General features: G+C 34.6%; 1 protein-coding gene across 1 annotated transcript; it reads left to right on the top strand.

Annotated features, from left to right (window-relative positions):
* LOC100370071 (actin-related protein 5-like) lies at window positions 1–25272 on the top strand. The gene is made up of 16 exons (XM_006818879.3): window positions 1–57; window positions 804–914; window positions 2896–3207; window positions 4422–4517; window positions 4927–5120; window positions 7033–7149; window positions 7970–8068; window positions 9135–9215; window positions 10569–10703; window positions 12218–12460; window positions 13614–13722; window positions 14024–14100; window positions 18896–18990; window positions 20418–20619; window positions 21530–21641; window positions 23395–25272. The coding sequence occupies exons 1-16, from the start codon at window positions 27–29 to the stop codon at window positions 23544–23546; spliced, it is 2166 nt and encodes a 721-aa protein (XP_006818942.2). The 5' UTR covers window positions 1–26; the 3' UTR covers window positions 23547–25272.

Consider the following 25272-nt stretch of genomic DNA (forward strand, 5'->3'; position numbering starts at 1 on the left):
CTCAAAAAACATAGGTCGCGAACAAAATGGCTGCCAACGTCAACACTGGCGATGAAGGTATTGTTGATTTCCGGTTTATTATGAATCTACCGAGCATTGAGAACAATGTTGTGTGATGTTGCCCTCAGTATATCATACACGTACTGCTACAACCATAACATATTATAATGTAGCATGAACAATGCACTAGAACCATGACAGCGTAGTACAGACCGGGAGTACATGCAAACACATGTACATATTCTACTCGCTCTCGCAGTTCTTTTATCTGAGCCGTGTTCTACTTGATATTTCACACAACCAAAGTCCCTCTATCTCCGACCTGGAAACGCTTGGCAGTCTATTGTCCCAGGGCTGGTTGATAGAGGGACTGTGACACAACTACTAACTTTTTCATGTTCCTCGAATATGCTTTATGTAGTACCTCCTTCTAAAGGTCCCATATTTACATTTACCGCTTTGTAATCACATCGGCCACATGTACTTTTACATTTACTTAACGAGGTAAAGTACTTTTATGATACCAATACATCTTTCAGAAGATAGAGGTGATAAACAAACATCATGGCACTTTTTGGGAAGAATTATTTTTATTATTTATTTATTTATTTTGCCAAGTGAGTGATGTTGAAATTTGGAGAGACCAAGACCTAAGTGAACTCATTCACTGTAACCCAAAATCCAGGAGCCTTATCTCCTGATCCATATTTACAATTATCAGTATTCCACAATTATTAAATAGGATGCACTATAATTGATCATTATATTTCCGTTTACTCATGTACCTTTCAATCTTTTTTCAGATGCTAATATATTTCGATTCCAAGATTTGTATTTAAAAACTAAACCTGACGAATATTATGACTATCCAGACTCCCTTAGAGAAAATAAAATGCCCATTGTTATTGATAATGGTGAGTTATTTGTTTGTCTTTACTGTATTGTCTTTTCGTCCAGCTGTCGTCTTGTGTCCAGCTGTCATCTTGTCGTCCAATAAATTCCTTCAGTCTAAGAATGAGTAAAGATTGAAATTTAGGGTTCAGCTTTTTTCATGTTATTAATTAACCACTGGTTGCTGGTGAAGAACTAGCGAAAGCCAATATTATGTGTACTATTCTCTAAAATCATCACTGGTTTCAACAAGGTACACAGTATACTTTGAAAGACTGGGTTATTAGTCCCCGTTCGGACGCAGTCCGAAAACGGGGACTTATGTTTTGCCCTGTGTGCGTCCGTGCGTCCGTGCGTCCGTGCGTCCGTGATCACCTGTATCTTGAACATGCATGGGCCGATTAAGTTCAAACTTCACTCATACATCACACCTTATATGGGACATATGCACATGCATTTTTTTCATGATCCGATTAACGATAGCCGAATAGCGGCCATTTTAAGGCCGAAAATGCATCAAAATCGTACATTTTCACCATTCCGGACCCGGATCTCAGTTATGCATGGACGGATTTTGTTCAAATTTGGTACATACATTAAACATAATAGGACCTTGATGCACGTCATTTTTTTTTTTTGGATCGGGTTCGAAATGGCCGACTGGCGGCCATTTTGTTTTAAAGAATTCAGTTCTGGATCCGTATCCGAGACATGTCTGGATTGATCAAGTTCAAACTTCACACACACAAGGTACATCATGTCACAAATATGTATGTGCATTTGTTTCATGATCTCATTAACGATAGCCGAATAGCGGCCATTTTAAGGCCGAAAATGCATCAAAATCGCACATTTTCACCATTCCGGACCCGGATCTCAGTTATGCATGGGCGGATTTTGTTCAAATTTGGTACATACATTAAACATAATAGGACCTTGATGCACGTCATTTTTTTTTTTGGATCGGGTTCGAAATGGCCGACTGGCGGCCATTTTGTTTTAAAGAATTCAGTTCTGGATCCGTATCTGAGACATGCTTGGATTGATCGAGTTCAAACTTCACACACACAAGGTACATCATGTCACAAATATGTATGTGCATTTGTTTCATGATCTCATTAACAATAGCCAAATGGCGGTCGCTTTAAGGCCGAAAATGCATTGAAATCGCACATTTTCACCATTCCGGACCCGGATCTCAGTTATGCATGGACGGATTTCATTCAAATTTGGTACATACATTAAACATAATAGGACCTTGATGCACGTCATTTTTTTTCGGATCAAGTTCGAAATAGCCGACTGGCGGCCATTTTGTTTTAAAGAATTCAGTTCTGGATCCGTATCCGAGACATGTCTGGATTGATCAAGTTCAAACTTCACACACACAAGGTACATCATGTCACAAATATGTATGTGCATTTGTTTCATGATCTCATTAACGATAGCCAAATGGGGGCCGCTTTAAGGTCGAAAATGCATTGAAATCGCACATTTTCACCATTCCGGACCCGTATCTCAGTTATGCATGGATGGATTTTGTTCAAATTTGGTACATACATTAAACATAATAGGACCTTGATGCACGTCTTTTTTTTTTTTCGGATCAAATTCGAAATGGCCGACTGGCGGCCATTTTGTTAAAGAATTCAGTTCTGGATCCGTATCCAAGACATGTCTGGATTGATCAAGTTCAAACTTCACACACACATGGTACATCATGTCACAAATAGATATGTGCATTTGTTTCATGATCTGCTTAACAATAGCGGAATGATGGCCATTTTAAGGCCGAAAATGCATCAAAATCACATATTTTCACAATTCCAGAACCGGATCTCAGTCATGCATGGATGGATTTTGTTCAGATTTAGCACAATGTGTTGTACATATGCAGGTGCATTTCGGTCATGATCTGCTTTGAATGTATATGTCACTCAAATATGAACGGAATGGGGACGTGTCATTGACAATGACTTGTTCATCCTGTCTTCTTTTCATCAGGTGCTTGCAACTGCAGAGTAGGCTGGGCATTTGATGAGAATCCACGGTTACAGTTCAAGAATGTGGTTGCTAAGCAACGGGGTAGAAAAGATGCAGACACAAGCACCCAGATTGGTAATGACATCAGCAACATTGAAGTGGTGAGGTGGCTCCTGAAAACGCAGTTTGACAGGAACATTGTGACTCACTACGATGTACAGGAAGTCACTTTTGATTATATATTTTCACACTTGGGTATCAAGACACAGGGAATGGTGGACCATCCTATCGTGTTAACTGAACCACTTTGCAATCCGAATTACTGCAGACAGTGTAAGTGGATTTTTTCATCACTTGTATTTATACCCAGGGTTCTGTGAGTAAGCTTTATCAATACTAGTTCATTGCATATTGAACAATTGTCTTGAAGTGCAATTTACCAAACAATAACTCACAGCTCCATTAACAGTGCAAGTGCATGTACATCTAATTTTAAAATACAGACTATATTTTGCGCTTACTTTTTACCCTTAGTGCATGAAAGAATATTTATATGATAAAGGAATTTTAATATGATATCCCATAATACTATTTTGTTAATTTAATGTCAGAGGACACAAGTAACAAAATAAATCACTCATCACCATATGACAGGCGTATTTTTTCTGTACACGGTAGACATGTAGAAGTTTTTTTCTGTAACATATCATGAGCACATAGTTGTCCATATATGCCCCCCTCTTTCAATGATAAGTCATTTGTCCCTAATTTTATAAATTACCATTTTCCATCTATACCCACCAACTCCATTTCAGAGACATGTCATTTGCAGATCAAACGTCTAATTTCACTCTATTACTCTGTTGTGTTACATTGCACTTGTCTAGACTAGATGCTTAACATTATTTTGAAATTAAATTTGGTAAATTTTGTTTTCTTGGCAAACAAACAAAAACTTAGTACTACAATAGAACTAAAACAATTAATGCACTTTAACTTGATGAATGTTTCAACTTGTGTCAATATGTTCACAATGTGTTGTGTAGTGACTGAACTAACTAGTGTGCATGGTCCCTGTATCCTATCTATGCACCAGCCACCTCAATAATGTGCAAACTGTACCTCGCATACTGTCTTGCACAGAACCAACTGCTTATCCAATATGGCACTGTGAGCAGTTCATTATTATTTTAATAAATAACTTTTTTACCACTAGACTTTCTCGCCCAAATTTTCTGCACTTTTTTCTCGTCAACATTTCTAGAAATGAACCCTTATTTTGGAACCAACAGACAAAATTTGGGTAAATTTTCAGTTTTTACTCAAAAAATTTGGCTATTTTTGTCTTCTTAATGAAAGTGCAGACTATAAATGGGAGTATTTTGTGAATTTGTGATAAAAAGAGGGAACTGGTGGTGAAAAGGTTAAAGAGATACCTATCAATCCCTGGGATTTCACAATGACATTGTGGGATTGACTTGAACTTGAATTTCAAACTTATTTTCCCCAAGATTAATAACATTAATCTCATATTATAATATTTTCAGTGATGTCAGAGTTATTATTTGAATGTTACCACGTTCCAAAAGTTGCATATGGAGTGGATAGTCTTTTCAGCCTTTATTACAATCAACCAAAAGCTGGTGAGTCATCAATATTATACTTTTCTTTGCAGTAGTGTGTTCTTTTATAGACCGATAAGACATGCAGTGACTTTTTGTGATTCGAATAATTATGCTCATTCCTTGGTGTACCAATTAGGCCTGAAATTGAATGTCTGTAGTCAACGTACACCCTACCAAAATAAGTGGGAGCTTTTATCACTGCATAGCGCCCTCAAATGACGAATTGATTAAACTTGCAACATTTGTGCACCATGGAAACAAATAAATCATCCCATTTTTTAAAAACATTTTACCAAAAACTTTTTTTTTTGCAAGACCTTTACGCAACGGGAAACCATACATTGTTATAATAGTAATCTTTAAAATACATGTAGTTATTGAGTTTGTAAAATGGAATTCACATTAGCATATTTGTCTTTATAAACAGCCAGTACTGATGCTATTATCTTATCCTCTGGTTACCAAGCAACGCATGTCATACCTGTCATCAATGGTCGAGTGAATTCTACTAACTGCAAGAGAATTAACATCGGTAGTTCTCACGCTACATCATTTATGCATCGATTACTACAACTCAAATACCCAGCACATTTTACAGCCATTACATTGAGCCGATCAGAGGTCAGTCACTCAGAATAAGAATTAGGAATTAGCATAGCGTAATTGTTAAGCCATTCTCCACAGGTTATACAAGAAAATAGCTACAACTAATGTTAGCACTTTTCTTCAGACTAAAATGCATAATATTATCACATCACAAGTTTATTCTTTTCACCACCAGTTTCCTTTTTTCATCACAAATTCACAAAATAGTCCTGTTTATATACTGCACTTCCTTCAGAAGATTGGAACAAAAATAACCATTTTTTTAAGTAAAAAACTGAAAATTGACTCAAATTGTGTCTGTTGACTCTAAAATTAGTGTTTATTTCCAGAAATATTGAAGAATATAAGAAAAAAGTGCAGACAAATTTGGGCAAGGAAGTATGGTGGTGAAAAGGTTAATGATTTATAAGATTAGAGTATTTAAGTGTGTAATATGCAATGAAAAGCATACATGAATTGAAGAAGTCTCATCAAGAATTGTTAGATGATCTAAAAAATCGCAAGAGAATCCTACATTCTAGACTTTTTAATGTATGTTAGTAAGTCTGTAACCGGTCACTGCTAGCATAGTGGTTGTCGCATCCGACTCATGATCGGTAGACCCAAGTTCAAATCCTACCTTAGGCTGAACATCAAAAGGGTCTACCCCTACCCTGGGTGAATATGCCACAGACTCAATGGGAAGGCCAATTCCACTGGCCGAGATTCATTCACTAATGAATGCGACTTTGGGGGAACCTTGGTTAAGGTCCGCAGGTGCGTGTGTTCGACCAAGCCTGGTTGATGCCAGGATAGCATATTAAAATTGCCATTTGATAGGGAGATGGCCACACAGCCCTGTCATGTAGTCCCAAACAGGAAATGACTTCTGTGGCAAAATGCACTATGTGTCAGCACATTCAATGCCTGGAACTGTCGCCTGGCACAAAAACATTTAAAAAAAAAAGTCTGTGAAAGGTTTGTGTTCATTCGCACACCATTTATGTAGGATGTGCATTTACCGGGTAGCATCACACCCTGATAAGGATTTTTTTTGGTAAATCCTAAGAAATAATTCCTGTTTAAAGTCGTTCTCTCAAAAAAAATCACATGATGTTTTGACGCCATTAAGACCATGGACCTTTGTCCAGCTTTACGTTTGTTTCAAGGGAAATACATAACAAGTGAAATGAATAGAAAAATGGTCTATTAATAGAATGTTTACGGTACTGGTTGTATTTAGTACAATGTTTTTCCTGCTATTAATATACTTAAAACTTTTCTCAGCTCAGGAACTTATTAATGTACATAGCGAATAAGTCAGAAATATACAAAAAAATATTAAAAATGTCTGTTTAATGACCTCGCTTTTTACACGTATGACATCATTGACAGAAATGACCTGAAAATCTCTTTTGTCACGAGATTCAGAACATTGCAACAGATGTTATCATAAGCTGAAAATCTCCTATAGACTGGCAGTATGCTTCTCAATAATTGGACACTCTGGTATCCATACAGTGAAACTTGTTGAAGCTTAAAAAGCAGTAGTGATTGCAACGAGATACCAGTCTCATGCGACATATGCATATGTTTGTTTGTAGATAATTTGAAAAATTCCCTAGATCAGTTTAGTCCATGTTCCCCTAGCTTTGTTTACTTTTAGTCCATGTTCCCCTAGCTTTGTTTACTTTTAGTTCATGTTCCCCTAGCTTTGTTTACTTTTAGTCCATGTTCCCCTAGCTTTGTTTACTTTTAGTCCATGTTCCCCTAGCTTTGTTTACTTTTATGAAAGATTTCTATAAACTGACACTGCTGTAAAGTCAACACTTTACTGTATTCGGTTTTTGAAATGATTCGCTGCACAGTGCATTAGTGCCACTCAAAATTTGGCAAGGCTACACTAGGTGTGCTATGTTTTAAACTCAATTAATGTTTTTTTTCTTAGGAACTGACTAATGAACACTGTTACATGGCTGTTGATTATCAGGACGAACTTAATGACTGGAATTCTTTGGAATATTACTACGAGAATGTACATAAAATACAACTGCCATTCACACCAGTAAGTACGGTAGCTTTTGATTATTCCTCACCATGTAATACTGGCAGAAGATGAATGATCCTTATCACACATTCGTTTATACAGTGTCATTACTAAAGAAGTTCAAACACTCATCATTTTCAAATTTGGTGTGTGTTGTAGTCATACACGCAAATTTTTATATTTTACAAATTGGTGAGAACAAATTTAAATTGAACACTCATCATCTACCGAGGAAATTAGTATGCGTGTCTGTCATTATGTTACATTGAAACCAAGATTTGTAAATTGTATTTTGATTTGCTAAACCCTAATTTCAACCCTACATGCTCCACAACTGAGATATGCACTACTGTTAGCTGTATTCAGTTACTGTTTCAGTGTGCAATCAAAACTGTCACCCCCTACACAGTCATGAAACAATGCTGTGGGATCTGCCATCTTTAATAGCTTTCTTGTTTAGGTTATTAAGTATGTGTGGGAAAAAACACAGCATATGATTTTATTACAAGGATAGCTCAAAATATGCACGAAGACAGTACAGTGGGAGTATCGACCAACGCGCAGTGGCGTACAGTCTGAGTCATCATGGGAATGCCGAAATCAAAAAAGTTTAGAACAGAATCAGCAAACTTCTTTGTGTGGAGTCCTGTCAAACCCTAGTGGCAGCCATGTTTGTTTTTATTAGAAGACGCTTAATCATTCCATATTTAGAATTCGCATTTCCTTATATAGAAACTCATTTAGTTGCCATGTGTTGCCATTGACTACACCAAGTGAAAATGTGATCAGGATAAATCCTGAGAAACTCAGAAAAAAAGCAGAACCTTTTTTCTTCTAGATTCCAGGAAGTTCATTATCTGCCAAAGACAAAGAAGAAAGAAAACAACAACAAGTCAAACGGTTACAGGCTATGAATGCAAAAAGACGAGAAGAAAGGGTATGTTTTTTTATTTTGTCTGTAAATTATATACAAATGGTAACTACTTAAGTATTTTTAACGCAGAAACTCTCTGAAAGGTTGAACAATTTACTTTTCAGCTCCGCTCTCGACTTTGTCGAGTGGAGCTTATCATATGAGTGATTGTCCGTCGTCGTCTGTAGTATGTAGTCTGTTGTCAACTTTTTACATTTTTGTCTTTTTCTTCAAAACCGTTAAACCAAATACTTTCATATTTGCAACATAGATTCTTAGGGGAGTCCTCTCTTAGATTTGTTCATTTTGTGATGATATCTTCAATTCTCTAATTTTGATGAATATTTTTGTCATTTTTGGTAAAAAGTGATATTTTCGACTTCTTGTTGAAAACCGCTAGTCTGATTGTAAAAAACTGCACGTCCAATTCTTTGATATTATACATTATAAGTACCTCAGGTAGACCTCTCTCAGGTTTGTTCATTTAGTGATGATATCTTCAATTCTCTAATTTTGATGAATATTTTTGGTAAAAAGTGATATTTTTGACTTCTTGTTGAAAACAGCAAGTCTGGTTGATTTGATACTATACATATTGTTCATTTTCTAATGATATCTTCAGTTCTTCAATTGAAATGTGCCTTTCAGGGCTATCTCAGCCAACAGGCTGCTTGTTAAAAATATGGTATAATTTTTCGATTAAAAATGGTCACTAGCGTTAGCCTTATGATTCAGTGTGATTGGAATTTTTGCAAACTATGTTTAATGTAATCCACACTGTAAAATTATTCATGAATTTGAGTATTTTGCATTATTTGTTTTACTGGTATTTGGTAGCATCACATCTAAGGAACATCACAACTATACATCATAATATCTGTCATCATTGACATTGTCATGGTTTTCAACATCAACTGAATATTATTTCATTATTTTGTGTCTTTCTAGATTCTTCTATATAGCCCACAAAAAAAAGTTTTGTTTCTTGTCATCTCCACAGCAGTTTGAAATCTGTGCTCAAATTTGTGTTGTCATTAAAATTATTTTACCCTTGTATTCATCACTAATAACTTGATTTTGTTGTTTTCAGCTCGCAGCCGAACAAGAAAAACTACAACAGTTAATGAGTATACAGGAACTCCTAGAAGACGAGGATGAGGATGCATTCAATGTTAGTTAGTTATTTCCTCCAATAAATGCAATTATAACTTTAGTCAACTTTTTGTCACCCTTCACAAAATATTTTGTGCTCTGTAATTTTTCCGTCAAAAGTATTAACTGAGATCAAATATACATGAGATAAGAGTAGATCAAAGTAAATCATGTAATAAACATACATGTAGTTACATTTCTCGAAATATTAACACCAGTGTGCGAGTCTTGGAACTAAGTTTGTTTTTGCTGAGCTTTTTATTTTCTCATTTTTCTCATTGTATAATTCTGAAATACATAAATTTTTCCTGTGATTACACTCGAGCTGGTATCTTCAGACAATTTACTAGATTCTGACAATAAACCAGTTATAGACCAGCGAAGTGACAGCCACAACTAGACAATCGGCAACCGTGTTGCAGCTGGTGATTTCTTGCATCAATGAGAGACAAGCCGTGGTGTAACAAGCCATAATTCCCCACTGCAAACTTCAAGGCATCTGGCCTGAAAATTTCAGTGTGTTGTAGATAGGGTGAAGTTATTTTAAGCAGTGCTGTTGCAAAACAGGGATTGTCCAGGCTTCTGAGTGGTCATTGTCAGCAAATGGTATATATTAAACCATAGACCTTAGAAGGTCTATGATTAAATAATTATTTGTTGATGGGGAAATTATAGTGACCTTGCCTAGTACTTAAATTTAAAGGAAAAGTCAAGGGTAACAACAGAATACTCCAAAACGAAAGAGCACAGCAAATGTAAGGACATGCAATTTACAGTATATGTATATCACTTTTCATTCTCTAGATAATCAACTTTTCACCAGTATTATGTAATCCGCCATCCTCAGCATAGGATAATCCTTGGCTGGAGAATCAAGATGGCGGATTACATAATACTGGTGAAAAGTCACATACTGTGGAATACTTTATTTTCGCTGGAATAAATTTTCGCTGAAAAGGCTTTTGGGGCGTTTTTCTTGGAATTTATTTTCACTGATTTTTGATGAGTTTAATGTGAAATATAGGAAAAAAAGTATATTCACTGGATTTTATTTTCACGGAATCATCCCTTCAGTGAAAATAGCAAAAATAAATTCCAAGCGAAAATAAAGTATTCTACAGTATCTAAAACAAAAAAAGTGATATACAAAAACTGTAAATTGATTCTCCTACATTTGTGGAGCTCTTTTCTTGGGGAGCATTATGTTGTTTGGTTTGACTTCCCCTTTAAATTAAAGCAGCCAGTGTACAAGTATCTAATACCACAGAACATTGGGTACACTCTCACAACACCCCTTTGTCCTGTGATGTTTCCTGCACTAAACCCCCACTATGTCATGGTCTTTTTAATACGTAACAGTTTTATATTTTAGAGAGCCTTGGAGAAGTTTGGTTATTCTTCCGCTGATGAACTGCAAACTGCTGTGAATAAATTAACACTATCCATGCAAAGAATCAAAGATAAAATCCTTGGAGTGGAACAAACGGAAGATTCCAATAATCAGGAGGTATGTGGCTTTATCTTGATGAGAGCGACAGCTGCAAGACTTATTTCCACCCATCATATAGTGTTTCATTCTCTCCCATCTTCCCGTAAACTGTTCCAATTACCATGGTTACATAGATCAGTGGAACAGCAGAACAGAATGGAACACTATTTTAGGTGCTATCAGCGATATCTCAGTGATTATTTGCATCTGTATCTATTTAACAAAGTGATGACTTTTTCAAAATATGAGAAAGTTAAATTGAGTTCTGAGAATGATTTGTCTGAATCGTGGCAAATTCAAAATGGACACCAAATTCAGGTAGGATGCTAAAGAAAATCACATGCACTTCGAACAAAAACGAAACGAAAACAGGAAAATTTTACCAATGATACAGATAAGCATTAGATTACATACAAAGTTCAATGAATTAATCATGAAGATGTGTGATTCTGAAAAAAATAGAATAATGACAGTTGTATTTATCCCATGGCATTGAAATCATTGAGTTTAGACAATTAATGTTCTTGACATTTACAACAAATTACTGAAAGACCACAACAAAGTAACTTGAAAACTGTATATTCATATACATGTATAATGAAAATCAAATAATTTAATTAGTTAGAATGTTTTATGAAACTTAGAAAATAGTTTTTATACATGTTAATAAGATTTTGTTTGCTTACAACTGAGCCATATTAAAATATTAATATTGCAAAACAATGAATTTACTCCAGAAATTCTAAAAACATGTTGATTTTAAACAGTTTTGGAAGAGTCCATGAACAGATGATTTCCTATCCTTGCCCAACCTGACTGCCTGAGGGCGTGCAGGTTTCCGGATACATGTAGTTCCAAATAATTGTCCCCATTAAACATGTGATAATTTTTGAAATTCTGATTTAAATCTGCAATACTGTGGAATACTTTATTTTTGCTGGAACTAATTTTCGCTGAAAAGGCTTTTTGGGCGTTTTGTGTGGAACCTATTTTCACTGATTTTTGATGAGTTTAATGTGAAATATAGGAAAAAAAGTATATTCGCTGGATTTTATTTTCACGGAATCATCCCATCAGCGAAAATAGCGAAAATAAAGTATTCTACAGTATTAGATTTAATCTTTTCACCACTTGACTTTTTCGCCCAAATTTTTTTCTTCCATTCTTCAATATTTCTGGGAAAGAACGCTAATTTTAGAGCCAATAGACAAAATTTGAATAAATTTTCAGTTTCACTCAAAAAATTTGGCTATGTTTGTCCCGATCTTCTGAAAGAAAGTGCAGACTATAAACAGGACTTGTGGATTTGTGATGAAAAGAGGGAGCTAGTGATAAAATGGTTGATATTACTAAGTTTTCAGCACACAAAATCATGTGCATAAATGTATACCGTAACATCATGTGCTTTATTCGACTTTGATTATGTTGCATTTAATCAACACAATGGTGCGTGATAAACAGATTATTTTGGGGTTATTACGAAATCCCTCTATTGAATTGCAACAATTGTTTCATTCTATATTGGGTGACAGACAACTTGTAAAGAGGAGCCCGTTTACGACTTGATAGACATTCCAGATGAAGCACTTACGTTAGAACAGAAAGAAGAAAAAAGACGCCAGAGGATTCTGAAGAATGCCAGCGATGCAAGATTAAAATCAAAGAAAGCCAGAGAGGAGCAAAGAGCTCAGCAAGAATTAGAAATGAAAGAAATGGAAGCAAAACGACAAGTGGACTTTGATGGCTGGATATCGGACATTAGAACACAAAGACAGGTAAACTACTGTGAAATACTTTATTTTAGGTGGAATTAATTTTCCCTGAAAAACCGTTTGGGTGTTTTGTATGGAATATATTTTCACTGATTTTTGACGAGTTGAATGTAAAATATAGGAAAAAAAGTTTATTCTCTAGATTTTATTTTTACTGATCATTGCTTCAGCAAAAATAGTGAAAATTAATTCTAAATGAAAATAAAGTATTTTACAGTATCTAACTGTTGCATTCTGGTGTTCAAGACTTGGCACAGAGGGCGCTGCTTCAAAGTATGATCTCAAGAGTGAACAATTCTTTGACTACATTATCAAGATTATTTTAATTCTGGTGTAACAGCAATCTTCCACTTTCTTGTTCTCTGATGATGTCATGTTTTGGAACAGTGCCCTCAGTGTCAGATTTTTCATATCTGAAAAGAGAAATATATTGAAATAATTGATATTCCACTATTCTGTTATATCTAAGATTGAATTTGAACTTTTTATATTCTCAAAAACTTTCTCAACAAATTGAAAAATAATAAGTTCACTGAAAAAACTTTGTGAGGCACTATGCACAGAAAGTAATCTTTATTGTGTATACTTTCCAATAAAGTCAACATCAGTTTGTTGTTTATCAACAATCTCAAAAATTAAATGGCCTTTATTGAAATTACCACTATACATGCTGTGAATTTTAACATTTTGACTCTTTCAAATTGCCACAAAACAAAAAGTTTGTCTAACTATGGGTGGTGTTGGTAAAGTCACATATAGTCACTTAAAATTTAACTTAACTTAAAAGTTGGCATAACATCTAATTACTGTAAAAGGATTAATTATTCACTGGGTTTTAATTTGCTTATTTCGCTGACTGGAAAATGTGCTAAATTAAAACCCAGTGAATATGTAAAATTTAGCATAGAGAACATTATCTAAATGATAAAACCGTGAATTTGCCTGAACACACTGAATATGCCTGAAATGTAAAATCAGCAAAATTTAAACCCAGTGAAAATTACACATTTTACAGTATAAATTTTCTCTAAGCATTATCAATCGTTCTGGACAGTAACAAGCTATTGCTTTGACTTCAAACGAACTCATGATGGGCTTGAATGGTTTCAACACTCTTTCTGTTGCCAAATAACATTTTACGTTCATCTCGTTACAGGATCTGCTCGAGAGTCGGGCTCAGAGACAGCAGCTGAAGTCACAATTAGCGAAAAGAAAAAGTCAAGCATCGCAGGAAAGGATGAGAATATTGACACAGTTAGCGCATGGTAAGTGAGCATGTAGAAATATCTTGTTTATTTGTCACAGATGATGTACAAAAGTGCTTAATACTTCCTGCTCACATCACCAGAGTAGTGAATTACTGAAATCCTGCTATATACGACATTGTCTGCAATTCAAAGACTGGCTCAAACTACAAACATGGATAGATTGACTTCTCGGTTGGCCACTCTGTCTAGTGTACATGAGTGTGTTGGTATTTCGGCATGCAAGTACCCACATGTTTATACGTGGGAAGGTCTTGTTTTCTGTTCTAAAGTCATGATTGTCTTCCGTTGTTTCTGTCAGGTAAAAGTGTAAGTGGTAAAGGTCAAGAAGACACATTTGGTCTAAATGACGATGACTGGAATGTTTATAAAGCCATTGTAAGTAATAATTTCATGTTAATATTTCTAGCACTCACAGTTAAAATAATGGATTTCTGCAGGATGATGGTTCCTCTTTTTCACTTATGGCACTGCTCTAGAAGAGCTGGGGCTTCCAGACCTTGCCTGTTGATCTGAATATTAAATACTGTGACTATTAAATTAAATACTTTGTTTTGACTGGAATTAATTTTCGCTGAAAATAATTTTTTTTTTTGTATGGAATTTATTTTCCCTGATTTCTGACGAGTTGAATGTCAATTATAGGAAAAAAGATATATTTGCTGGATTTTATTTTCACTGAATCATTCCTTCATTGAAAAGAGCAAAAATTAATATTAATATAAATATTTTACAGTAAACTAATAAACAAGCCAGTAGATTGATTAGCGATCTGCTGGTGGATGCAGAGAAACATTTTGTTGGCCATGGCAATGGTAGGACAGAATTTTAAAAATTGTTTCATCTAATTAAAGCGTAGGTGTTACCACTAAGTTTGAACAATATCGGTCTAGGCAAAAAAAATTACAGAAAAGGTGATACGTACAGATACATAGACAAGCTTGTAGGCTCAAAAGGTTCTAGGACTGACAATAAATACAGTGGAAACTTTAGAAACTTACTTAAATATGAACTTGCTTGTTAAACTTGAACGGTTGCTTGTTAGACTGAATGTTCAATGAACTGCAATACTCAATAAAGTTGAATGATTTGAACACTTGATAAACTTAGTTTAAAATTGTAACATTGGACACACACTCAAGCAAAGTAGAATGAGATATGTCTAGAATCTTGTAGAAAAAATGCCATGGCTAGATCATTTTTTTTTTTGGCCTGTCAAGTTTGGACATAATCAGCCCGGCCAAAAAAAATCACAGAAGAGTTAATACTTATGTGTCAATAGCCATACATACAGAGACAGACAAGTGGACGTAGACACCGGTATAATGACGTGAAGGGAAAGGCATAGTAGTGATAGAATGTCTGGCGTTCGGCATCCGGCATCTGGCGTCGTCATCCGGCATCTGGCGTCGTCATCAGGCATCATCGTCATAGTAAACTTTCTTGTGGGCGCAATAACTCCAATAATATTCAGCCGATCGCTATGGTTGATCTGTAGGTATAGTTGGCCTGTATAGATTTCAGAGTTGATCTTCCAAAAATTGTGATTTTTGAAAGTGTACATAGCGCTTTACAAAGAATACACAGTGTCGTGGTTAAGACCTTTGCTTGTGGAAGTTCATGAATTCAAATTCCATGCTAGAGACTTAATTTTGTCTTATTTTTTATTAGTCCCCGTTCGGACGTAGTCGGAAAACGGGGACTTATGGTTTGCCCTGTGTGCGTCCGTGTGTCCGTGCGTCCGTGATCATCTGTATCTCGAACATGCATGGACCGATTAAGTTCAAACTTCACTCATACATTACACATTATATGGGACATATGCACATGCATTTTTTTCATGATCCGATTACTGATAGCCGAATAGCGGCCATTTTAAGGCCGAAAATGCATCAAAATCGCACATTTTCACCATTCCGGACCCGGATCTCAGTTATGCATGGACGGATTTTGTTCAAATTTGGTACATACATTAAACATAATAGGACCTTGATGCACGTCATTTTTTTTTTTTTTTGCATCGGGTTTGAAATGGCCGACTGGCGGTCATTTTGTTTTAAAGAATTCAGTTCTGGATCCGTATCTGAGACATGTCTGGATTGATCGAGTTCAAACTTCACACACACAAGGTACATCATGCACAAATATGTATGTGCATTTGTTTCATGATCTCATTAACAATAGCCAAATGGCAGCCGCTTTAAGGCCAAAAATGCATTGAAATCGCACATTTTCACCATTCCGGACCCGGATCTCAGTTTCGCATGGACGGATTTTGTTCAAATTTGGTACATACATTAAACATAATAGGATCTTGATGCACGTCATTTTTTTTTCCGGATCAAGTTTGAAATGGCCGACTGGTGGCCATTTTGTTTTAAAGAATTCAGTTCTGGATCCGTATCCGAGACATGTCTGGATTGATCAAGTTTAAACTTCACACACATGGTACATCATGTCACAAATATGTATGTGCATTTGTTTCATGATCCGCTTAACAATAGCTGAATGATGGCCATTTTAAGGTCGAAAATGCATCAAAATCACGTATTTTCACAATTCCGGAACCGGATCTCAGTCATGCATGAATGGATTTTGTTCAGATTTAGTACAATGTGTTGTACATATGCAGGTGCATTTCGGATCAGACCACTGAAAGTGGTCTGAGATCTCGGTCATGATCTGCTTTGAATATATATGCCACTCAAATATGAACAGAACGGGGACGTGTCATTGACAATGACTTGTTTTATTTCGAATGGGGAATACTATAAATTGTCATGCGTTTTTTTCTTTGAATTATTTTTACCCTCTTTTTCAGCATTTTTTTCCCATTTTTAGCTCTGCTGTCGACTTTGTCGAGTGGAGCTTATCATATGAGTGATTGTTCGTTGGCGTCCGGCGTCTGTGTCAATTGCTTTGATATTACATGTATAGATGCTACATGTGGACCTTTCTCAGATTTGTTCATTTTGTGATATCTTAAATTCTCTAATTTTGGTGAATATTTTTGTAATTTTTGGTGAAAAGTGATATTTTCGACTTCTTGTTAAAAACCAAAAGTCCAATTGCTTTGATATTACATATATAGGTACTAAATGTGGACCTTTCTCAGATTTGTTCATTTTGTAATGATATCCTCAATTCTCTAATTTTGGTGAATATTTTTGTAATTTTTGGTAAAAAGTGATATTTTCGACTTCTTGTTGAAAATCGTAAGTCTGATTGCTTTGCTATTATATATATATAGGTATTACATGTGGACCTCTTTCAGATGTGTTCATTTCGTGATGATATCTTCAATTATCTAATTTTGGTGAATATTTTTGGTAAAAAGTGATATTTTTGAATTCTTGTTGAAAACAGCAAGTCCGATTGCTATACATACTATACATATTGTTCATTTTATAATGATATCTTCAGTTCTTTAATTAAAATGTGCCTTGCTAACAGCGGAGCTATCTCAGCCGAGAGACTGCTTGTTTTTAATATTAAATGTTATCAATAGGGGGCGATCTTTAACTTTTTGTTTAATAATAACTTCAGTGTTTAATATTGTCAATGAATTTAATAACATATATTGACATATACTATCCAGCTATTCTGTTACATTATTCCATCTCTCTTTTCAGTCGTCAAATGCAAATTCAGCCAATTACAAATCGTGATAATGACTTTAATATGTTTAGTTATGAATTCCCAAGTTAAATATACTGTAAAATACTGAAACGGCTTTTTGGGTGTTTTGTATGGAATTTATTTTCACTGATTTTTGATGAGTTGAGTGTAAAATATAGGAAAAAAGTTATATTCGCTTTATTTTCACTGAATCATCTTTTCAGCGCAAATAGCGAAAATAAAGTATTTTACAGTAGTTAGCACAAATTAAACAAGGTACATATTATTGCTCCTTTATTACATAATTAACGTAATACATTGTTCTGCATTAATTACTCTCGATTTCATTATTAGTGAAATTGAAAATTTTTATTTTCAATATTTTGAAATGAAAAAGCCTGAAACAAACATTACCAGTACATTTTGGTAGATCGGTATTCATATCTTTAGCATTGCTGTCGTCTAGGAATGGATCTAGTTATGAATTGAATACTCCGATATAATCCGATAATTGATGAATAAAAAACATCATGACATATGTTGTAGCTATACATTTATATAACAATACATGTAAATACTATATTTATGCATGTAGCAAGTGTATTCAATATAGATTAACCCTTTGAGCATGAAGTCAACTTCAGGCCCAATCAACAAAATAGTTTCATTTTTAATTTCCACATGAAATGTTGTGAAAACTTAAAATTTTTTAAATCAAAAACTAGGAGCAATGTCATATTTTGTCTGTTTGGTTCAAAATTAAAATTGAATTCAGTGAAATTTACAGAAAATGTGAAAATATTTAGAAAATGTGATTAAAAATCTCAACTTTTTTGATCGAAAACTAGAAGTGATGTCACATTTTGTCTGTTTGGTCCAAAATTAAGATTGAATTCAGTGAAATTTACAGAAAATGTGAAAATATTTAGAAAATGTGATTAAAAATTTCAACTTTTTTGATCAAAAACTAGAAGTGATGTCACATTTTGTCTGTTTGGTCCAAAATTAAGATTGAATTCAGTGAAAATTACAGAAAATATGAACAAATTGCACTAAATTTAAGTAAAAAAAAAATTACCACTCAAAGGGTTAAATAAATATATTCAGAGAAGGTGCAGTTATGATATATTTATTACTTTCAGTGACTCAAATAATTAGGTTGAATTATGTGCAACAGCTGGTATTATTTTCAATAACATCAACTATTTAAATAATCAATCGAAAAATACATTCACTACTGTAAAAGGATTAATTATTCACTGGGTTTTAATTTTGCTTATTTTGCTGACGGGAAAATGCACTAAATTAAAACCCAGTGAATATGTCAAATTTGGCATAGGATACATTATCTAAATAATAAAACCCACTGAATATGGCTGAAATGGTAAATCAGTGTATTATTATTTTTTAGGCCTTTTCTACAATTCATGTTATATTATTCAATGGGGACATTGAGGTTAATACAGTACATGTAGTATTAATTAAGGAACGCATTGACTAGTATTTTGCTTGCCAAATTTTTCTTAAATATGTTGATTAACTGTTTGTTTCACAGAATAAAGAAGCTGGTGACAGTGACTCAGAGGCAGAACAAGATAAACTAGCAGAGGTCGAACAGCTTCTTGCTGAGTATGATCCAGAATTTCAAAAGTAAGTGTTGAAACCAATCCCTCTTACTTAGGGTGTGATAAAATATAATTTGTATTGTATAACAGTGGTTTTGTTAACCCTTTCACCACCAGTTCCCTCTTTTCATCACAAATTAAAAAAATTGTTCCTTTTAATATAGTCTGCACTTTCCTTCAAAAGATTTGAACACAAATAGCCAAATATTTTGATTAAAAACTGAAAATTTACCCACAAAACTAGTTTTCTTTTTCGAAGATATTGAAGAATATAGGAAAAAAGATAAATTTGTGCGAGAAAGTCTGGTGGTTAAAATGTTAAGGGTGGTGATTAGGTAATTATTGTTACTACAGAGTTGTTTAACCTTTTCATCACCTGTTCCTGCTTTTCATCATAAATTAGTTCTGTTTGTAGTTTGCACTTTTCTTCAGAAGATTGGGACAAAATAGTAAATTTTTTGATTAAAAACTGAAAATGGGCTCCAAAATTAGGGCTCATTTCCAGAAATATTGAAGATCATGCGGCGAGTAAGTCTGGTTAATGAATATATTACCTCACTTCTCCATAGTCTTAGTTGTTTGGAATTTCTGTCACATTTTTCTCATTAACCATTTAACAAAGAATCCTTGTGGGGAGCAACGTCACAAGACGTTCCATGTTTCTAAGACTCGCACCACTGTACCACGTATTTTTCTACGGGCTCTGCGCGCACTGCTGAGGAACGCCGAGCGAAGAACCGGTGAAAATTCAAGAAAACAACAGGAACTCAACTTTGAAGTAATCCTGAACAATCAAATTTATATGCATTACACACGCAGGGGTAATCTTGTTACACTGTTCAGGGGAGTCTCAACAACCATCCCAAAGTACCGTTTTCTGAGAGTTTTCGGCCTTTGTTTTCACTGTGATGGTTGACTTGCGGTGAAAATGCCCAAATGTCCGCCCCCAAGAATAGGATGGTCTCACTTACGTCACTTTGGCTACTGAAGACATAGTATTGGCAGCATGCATATAGACCAATGAAGTGAAATATAAGGAGTATTGTGGAGTTGTTAACCAACAGTTGGGTTGTCTGTGTCAAGAAGTTACAAAAATAAAGCTGCCAATTAAAACATACTTTCTCCCTCTTGGGTGGATTCTGGATTCTGCGTGACCAATCATTCATGTACAAATGGATTTTACAAAATATTATTTTACCAACCAATTCATACACAGATGCATTTTGATAAATTATAGATGCACAATGTTGTATGCATTTGTAAAATTAACAAAATATTAAACAAACAAAATAACAGCTATAATTCAAAGTAATGGTACATTAATTATAAAGAATTGCCTTTATAAGCATTAAAACAAACACAACCAAGTGTTCTTCAATCTTGCAAAATAAATTGTTATAACATTATCTCTATCTGCAACTAGATGTACATCATATTCACTTTATGTTCTAGGGAGATGTTGGCGCAACAACAGGTAGGAATGACCTTTGACCTCACTGAGTATTACCAACTACATCTGGGCGTGGAGCGGATCCGGGTTCCAGAATTATTATTCCAGCCGTCAATGATTGGTGTGGAGCAAGCCGGAATTGCAGAGACACTGGAATACGTTCTGAGTCGATATCCTATGGATGTTCAAAATAATCTTGTCCAAGTAAGAATCAACCAACCATCACCATTCTATTTCACTGTTGTCAAGATATATCTATTTTATTTCTTCTGAGGCTGCTTTACTAAAAAAAAAAAAACCCTCAGACACAATCGTCAGTAGATCTGCTGGAAATAATTTGTTCCATGCAATCTGTGTACCGTATATGCCTAAGTCAAGTTAAATTTTATCTCTACAACTAATTGTCGCAGGAAATTCGAATACTCATCCAATTTGCATCTTGTTCTCTCTCTGCATGATTTCTTCAGCTACTGCTGCTGAGTTAATTGTTTCCACGGCATGTAATTCCTTGATTCATGATTGTTTAACTCTCCTCCATAGTTGTGATGTTCAGGGACTCTAGTAGTATATTAATAGTGCTGGTATGTTTTATTGTAATTATTCCTTGTTTATTACTTGTTCGTTTAGTCTAAATTCACCAAACCCAATACTATAAGTGATTAACATATAGCAATCATGCCGACCTGTCGGGTATCTTAACGTCTAAGTACTAGGTCAGCCAATAACCCAAGGGACAACATTCAATTAGACCTATGTCTAACTTGAATGAATCAAGTATTGAGTGTGTGGCGTACTAAAGGAAACAGTCTGTCGGTCTTCAAACATACAAATTCTCCAATTCCAAGATGTTATCAATGAAACCGCTGATTCTTGCTGTTTCAACCGATATAACCAACTAACAACACAATTTATACACGTTTATGGTCTTCTAAGTGTAACAAAATACATTATACATTGCACTTTACATAAACATTTATTCATGCAATGGTGACAGTAGTAATTTTCTTCATGAGCTGTCCCTTCTGATGGATTCCCTCCCTCTTTGTGCAGCCATGTATGATTAATGTTTATTTGTTGAAACTATGCGCAGCTAATATGTGTTTATTTCTTTTAGAATATTTTCATGACAGGTGGCAACACAATGTATCCCAATATGAAGACTAGATTGGACAAAGAGCTATTAGCAATGAGACCTTTCCAATCAGCATTCAAAATACACACTGCCAGTAAGTGTTTCACTATATATTTCATATTTCACTTCAACTTATCACCACCAGGAGGGTACATGTATGCGATAACCAGTTTTGAAAAGAGTGAAATAGATAAAAGTCATAAATATTGATACAAGGTCAAAATGATTATCTAGAACAAAAATCACAATTGATTCAGACACAGCTACCGATCAATCAACTAATAGTGACTAGATGTAAGACAACTCATGCAAACACACCATACGAATTTGGAGCGAATTTGGACATCAAAATAAAGAACTGTAATCATATGTTTTACTTATGTGGCGTGAGCAATTAACTGGATTATGCTTTGACTCTAATCACTGATAATGTGACGTACATGGAGTTATGTAACCCAACATACAAAATTGGAGTTAATTTTCAGTTTTTACTCAAACAAACAGCCTCTCGGCTGAGATAGCTCCGCTGTTATCAATGCACATTTCAATTAAAGAACAGAAGATATCATCAGAAAATGAACAATATGTATCTGTATTAAAGCAATCACACTTGCTGTTTTCAACAAAAATTTGAAAATATAACTTTTTATCAAAAATATTCATTAAAATCATCACGTAATGAACAAATCTGAGAGAGGTCTACCTGTAGTACCTATGTAGTATATATAATATCAAAGCAATTAGACTTTCAGTTTTTAACAAGAAGTCGAAAACATCACTTTTTACCAAAAATGACAAAAATATTCATTAAAATTAGAGAATTGAAGATATCATCACGAAATGAACAAATTTGAGAGAGGTCCACATGTAGTACTTACATATGTAATGTCTAAGCAATCGGACTTGCGTTTTTTCAACAAGAAGTCGAAAATATAACTCTTTACCAAAAATGCCAAAAATATTCATCAAAATGAGAGAATTAAAGATATCATCACAAAATGAACAAATCTGAGAGAGATCCACCCAAGGTACCTACATAACAAGTATCAAAATATTTGGGCTAGCGCTTTTCAAGAAGAAGTTGAAAATAGCGTTTTTGACCAAAAATAACAAAAATATTCGCTATAAATAAGACAATTGAACATATCCACACGAAATGAACAAATCTGAGCGAGAACCACCCAAGGTACCTCCCTAAAAAGTTTCACAGCTATACAGTTTGTGGTTTTAAGAGGAAGTCGAAAATATAAAGTTGACGACGGCGACAACGATGGCGCGACGACGTCGGAGGATAAACAGTAATACTATCAGCTTCGCTCGACTTCGTCATCAGCAGAGCTAAAAAATTGGCTCTATTCTGAATGAAAGTGCAGACTATAAACATGACTATTTTTGAATTTCTAATGAAAAGAGGGAACTGCTGGAAAAAAGGTTAAATAAAAACACACATAATAACCCCGGTAGAGGCTTTGGAAATGAGCATACACAAAGAAACCAGCTTGAGATAACCTACCGGTAGTTCTTTCAGAATCTCACTCACTTACATTAGAATTTCTAGAAACATATGTTTGTCATGTGATTATGTCATTTTTATTGTATCTTATAAATCCTGAATAGTGAATAAACATGGAGTAGCTAGGAATTTGCCTTCTATGGGGAACCATGGTTGTCACCTGTCTGGTTTTATCCAGGAACGCAGTCGTGTCATTGAACCGTAATGAATGAATGAATGAATGAATGAATGAATGAATGAATGAATGAATGAATGAATGAATGAATGAATACTGATGGAAGACACTTACACTGGCACATGTACTATTGATTTTATTTTGTGTATTTATTTTCAGATAACCCATTACTAGATAGTTGGTATGGAGCTAGAAAATGGACACTATCGCAAAATGTTTGTTATATTACCAAAGCTGAGTATGAAGAGAAAGGGGGAGAATATTTAAAAGAACATATCACATCGAATACATTTGTACCAACGCCAAAATAAATATCAGATGTTTTTTTTGTACTTCATCACAGCAAATTATTTGTTGTTACTTTCCCTTTCACCACAGTGTAGTTAACTGTTATCTTCTAAAGGTTGATAAAGACAGATTTAATAATTTGTTGATACACATTGGTAAATGTTACACATAGAAATATGTGAAAAAACTTACAATAGGCCAAGCAACAGAACAAATTTTAGAGTAAACCATGGGTTTTTACAAAGATCCTGAAACTTTTCTGTAGCATTGGATAAACCAATGTCACTCACAACCAAAACAGTTAATTAAGAACAGAACTAAAATGAGTTGAGTTGATTATTGTACCAAGGATTACACATTGGCTCTATGAGTGGCACTAACGCCTTTAATTAACCTGTTCACCACCAGTTCTCTCTTTTCATCACAAATTCACAAAATAGTCTTATTTATAATCTCAACTTTCCTTCAGAAGACTGGGACAAGAATAGCCAAATTTGTTTGTGTAAAATCTAAAAATTGACTCAAATTTTGTCTCTTGTCTCCAAAATCAGGGTTCATTACCAGAAATATTGAAGAATATAAGAAAAAAGTGCAGACAAATTGGGGCGAGAAAGTCTGGTGGTGAAACGATTTAAAAAAAATGATCATATTTCCTTGAATATTGTTTTTTTTTGTGGTAAAAATTTTGTTCGATTACATATGGTAAAAAAATCATGTGTAATAACAGGTACAAGATACTTATGGTTGTAAGGAATTACTGGGAATTCTGATAAATAGTGAGCTTTAACATGACTTGATTGGAGTTGTTGGCAGTTTTTCTCTAAACTAAGATAGTTTGCAAAGGGAAAGAACCTGAAAAGTTGATGGTATGTGTAAAAATCCATTATTATGTAAGCATCCCCTGCCGGTCACTTGTAGCATAGTGGTTGTCGCATCAGACTCATGATCGGTAGACCCAAGTTCAAATCCTACCTTAGGCTGAACATCAAAAGAGTCGACCCCTACCCTGGGTGAGTGTGCCACAGACTCAATGGAAAGGCCAATTCCACTGGCCGAGATTCATTCACTAATGAATGCGACTTTGGGGGAACACTAGCACTTGCAATTTGCACTTACAAAAAAAAAAAAGTCAGGGGAGACAACATCTCCTGCTGCAGGCCTCTAAGGACGTATCAAAATGAATGGAAAAAATGGGTGCTGTCAGGCAACGTGTTAAAACACTTAAACTTAGACTTGTGTTGTGATAAAATTGTCACACCTATTTATTAGGACAATCTACGTAAAAAGTCTTGTTGTTGACATTGCGTGGTAGTATTAACATTGAAGTTTATTTTTATTACAACTCATAACCTATGAAATGAGGCTAAATAGAAAATGACGACTTAATCAGACTACCAGAAATAACTGTTCAATTAGACAACAGTAAGTGAAAATGAAACCGTATTGATCAACCTTGATCAACATTTATTGACACTGGTATATGGTAATGGGCAGTGGTCATCATGCCCTGTCCTGTTTGATATATATACGAGACGTATACTAGTACATGTATATAGCAACATATCCAACGTGTGTAAAATACATTATTTGTTTACATGAAATAGTAATAATTTAAATGTATTTGAAATAATAGTTGTATCCTGCCTATAGTCTAAACCTTGGGATTATATACATTACCACCACTTATTCCATCGTATTATTTTTCTATAGTTTAACAAAATAAAATAAAAATATCTGTGGATAACAAGA

The sequence above is a fragment of the Saccoglossus kowalevskii genome, chromosome 17 (genome assembly GCF_978046115.1).
Source record: "Saccoglossus kowalevskii chromosome 17, keSacKowa6.1, whole genome shotgun sequence".
NCBI classification, from domain to species: domain Eukaryota; kingdom Metazoa; phylum Hemichordata; class Enteropneusta; family Harrimaniidae; genus Saccoglossus; species Saccoglossus kowalevskii.